The sequence below is a fragment of the Ranitomeya variabilis genome, chromosome 1 (genome assembly GCF_051348905.1).
Source record: "Ranitomeya variabilis isolate aRanVar5 chromosome 1, aRanVar5.hap1, whole genome shotgun sequence".
NCBI classification, from domain to species: domain Eukaryota; kingdom Metazoa; phylum Chordata; class Amphibia; order Anura; family Dendrobatidae; genus Ranitomeya; species Ranitomeya variabilis.
The window spans coordinates 193,304,792-193,308,220 of record NC_135232.1 but is presented as its reverse complement, the minus strand read 5'-3'; the positions used below and the strand labels follow the sequence as shown (position 1 = coordinate 193,308,220).

The window sequence follows — 3,429 nt, the reverse complement described above, 5'->3', positions numbered from 1 at the left end:
CTGTCATAAAAGAATTAAGCAGTTAGTCTAAAAATATGAGGATTAGTGCAAAAAATCATATAATAATAGGTTGTGATTTAGCATGGAACACATTAAGAGCATTGTGCGCTGGACATTTAACACACCTGAATTGAAAAAAAAAAATCTTTATATGTATAAGGAATCATAGTTGGGAAAAAAGGTATACATATGTAATATACATAAACACACCACACACAAACACACACACACCCATTTCAAATGTATACATGTCTAAGCATAAATTTGATGGGTAAAAAAAAAAAGTTTACTATTTACCCCTTTAAACACACTCTGCAAAACAGTTGACTTAAATTCTAGTGGGTCAGCCTATCTAAACCAGTACAAACTACTTGAGAAAAAGAAAGATCTTTATTGTTAATGAAAACAAATCTATAAAGATGTAGATTACGTATACATTCAGGCATACGTATGTCAACCTATGGCACGTTTGCTTACGTTTTTAATATCTGACAAATTACGTCTGCACACATACAAATGTGAACCTAGCCTTACAAATGTGTCAGATTTTCTGAGACGTCGAACATTGATGGACTATCCCAAAGATGTGTTTAAGCTTAAATCAGTGGAGATTGAACCCCAACAGATAAGCCTCTGAAGGGGCCATGGTGCCCTACTACCTTAAAAGAGGACAGGTCACGTGAAAACATGCTATTAACATGCAGATATGGGGTTAATGGCGTTCTCATCCTGCCCAGCGTCCTCCATTTGAGCCATGCTGGGAGAGAATGAACGAAGGATAAAGCACGTTACAGGATGCTACACAGGATGGAAAAACGACACCAAGACGACACCCCCAAACTCTCTAAACATAAAAATAAACCATCACCACACATTCCATTTCTCTCCAGAGCCATACTACCCATGGTAGAAGAAGCACACGTTTTGCAACTCATAAATACTTGTTAAAATATTTCACATATTTCTGACAAATGCAAAACAGAGAAGTGGTGCGATCATAGTGTGCATACTCGGGCTCAGATTAGATTACATTCCAACTTACATGACAATAACATTGGCCGTGCTCGAGTGCTCCTTCAACAATTCATTTAACCGGATCTGACGATGAGTCTAACGCAAAGCAGAGGATGAGACACAGTGAATAATCAGACTTTGCAAAGCTAAAAATGGAACAGACGTTATAATTAGGGATGAGCGAATAGCTTCGGATAACTCCTTATCCAAATAGCTATAGCGCTTACTGAATAGCTGCCTCGGGACCCCGGATACCTGGAGCGCTCCCGATAATCAGCTGTTCGGTGCCGCAGCTGCATGTGTCGCGGCTGTTTCACGGTCACAACACACATGTATGGAGAGTCTGTTTGTTGGGCTCGCCATGCATGTGTTGTGAATGTCACACAGCGGCGACACATGCAACTGCGGAGCCAAACAGCTGATCAGCTGGAGCGCTCCAGGTATCCGTGATTCCCGACGCAGCTATTCAGGAAGTGCTATAGCTATTTGGATAAGGCGTCATCTGAAGCTATTCGCTCAACCCTAGTTATAACAGACAGGCTGGAGGATAGATGATTTTATAGGGAACCTGTCACCTGTTTTGGCCGCTATAAGATGCGGCCACCACCTCTCAGGGCTTATCTACAGCATTCTATAATGCTGTAGATAAGCCCCCGGTACAACCTGAAAGAAAAATAACTTTTTTTATTATTCTCACCGGGGGGGTCGCAGGTCGGGCACCACCCATCTTCTTGCGTTGCCGCCCTCATGCTTGCTTCATTGCTCCCCGGCATCGCCCTCCGGCCGGCGCAGGCGTACTTCTCTGTCCTGTTGAGGGCAGAGCAAAGTACTGCAGTGAGCAGGCGCTGGGCCTCTCTGCCCTTTCCTGGCGCCTGCGAACTGCGGTACTTTGCACTTCCCTCAACAGGACAGAGACGTACGCCTGCGCCGGAGGGCGATGTTAAGGAGTGATGAAGCAACAGGAGGGTGGCGTTACAAGAAGATGGGGGCTGCCGGACCAGGACCTGCAACACACATCAGACCGGACTGCCCCCCCAGGTGAGTATAAAAAGTTATTTTTCTTATCTTTCAGGTTGGACCGGGTTATCTACAGCATTATAGAATGATGTAGATAAGCCCTAAAAGGCGGTGGCCGCATCTTATAGAGGCCAAAACAGGTGACAGGTTCCCTTTAACAACATTACACAAGTCCGCAAGGGCAGGGTCCTCTCCCCTCTGTATCAGTCTGTCATTGTTAGGCCATATATGTCCCAGGGGGTGACAGATTCTCTTTAAAATGCGGTTTGTTACTCAATTAGGATAAGAATATAATTAATGAGATGGGTATGTCTTGACCTGCCAATATGAAGGTGATGTAAGCCTGTACACCAGAGGTGTCAAACTGCATTCCTCGAGGGCCGCCAACAGGTCATGTTTTCAGGATTTCCTTAGCATTCCACAAGGTGCTGGAATCATTCTGTGCAGGTGATTAAATTATCACCTGTGCAATACAAGGAAATCCTGAAAACATGACCTGTTGGCGGCCCTCGAGGAATGCAGTTTGACACCTCTGCTGTACACCCCATGTCATGGACTCCATTTGTGTCGGTGGTACTACAGATGAAGTTTTCCTCATGTCAACTGACTGGCTAAATTGGACATATCCCTGACTTTATTCGAGGTATCCGTGCAAGATTTAGGACAATTTAGGGTGTCCTCTATCTCCAAAATGATTTTGCTGCCACAAAATACTGGTGCAATGGGATGAGCTAACCACAATCGTTAATTGGAGAAATTCTTTAGAAGCAGATAGTATGGTGCGATGGTTCAGCTATTAGGGAAACAGCTTGTCCGAGGATAACCACAGATATCATTAGTGGATCATGAAATTCGTCTGGGTTATCGTCAGTGATTTATTGCCACAGCTGGTTTCAAGCTTAATAGAGCATTTATAAAGTTGTCAATCCCATAGAGAGGCAGTGGGCATGTGCGACCACCAATCCATGGGACTACGGTTCTAGCAATCTATGGAGGACCTCTGCCAATCGTACAGTTTTCACCTATCCTGTAGATAGATGATATCTTATTAAAAGTTGGATTTTCCTGTATATTAAAAGGATTGGTGTCACCACGATCCCATTGTAATTTAGGAGACACCATCTATAATCCCCTGCGATCAGCACTTGAATAGTCTCTAATAGATACCTTTGTCTTATAAAGCTCTATCTCATTATCAGTTATTCTCCAAGGCTCTTCCTCTTTCATTTTGTCAGCTACATCTTGTTCCTTTTCATCTTCATGCAGCCTAAATGGTTCAATCATCTCCTCAAATGCTGCCACACTGAAAGCAACAAGACAGAAAAACAAACTTAAGAGCAGAAACAATTAATTGTAGTAGTGGAATTAACAGGCAAAGTCACTTTAAGGATTTAAAGA

The 3,429-nt window shown here is 43.3% G+C and overlaps 1 protein-coding gene and 1 long non-coding RNA gene across 4 annotated transcripts in view; one reads left to right on the top strand and one right to left on the bottom strand.

Annotated features, from left to right (window-relative positions):
- SLC12A2 (solute carrier family 12 member 2) overlaps positions 1-3,429 on the bottom strand; it is a 116,274-nt gene that overhangs the window by 2,061 nt on the left and 110,784 nt on the right. For all 3 annotated transcript variants that reach the window (XM_077291466.1, XM_077291448.1, XM_077291457.1), the window contains 2 exons: positions 3,199-3,334; positions 1,043-1,110 (listed from right to left, as the gene is read on the bottom strand). In XM_077291466.1, the coding sequence (XP_077147581.1) occupies positions 1,043-1,110; positions 3,199-3,334 (204 nt within the window). The remainder of the gene's footprint in view (positions 1-1,042; positions 1,111-3,198; positions 3,335-3,429) is intronic.
- Positions 1-3,429, top strand: part of LOC143808625 (uncharacterized) — an 86,301-nt gene that overhangs the window by 47,895 nt on the left and 34,977 nt on the right. The gene's annotated exons all lie outside the window — the stretch shown is intronic.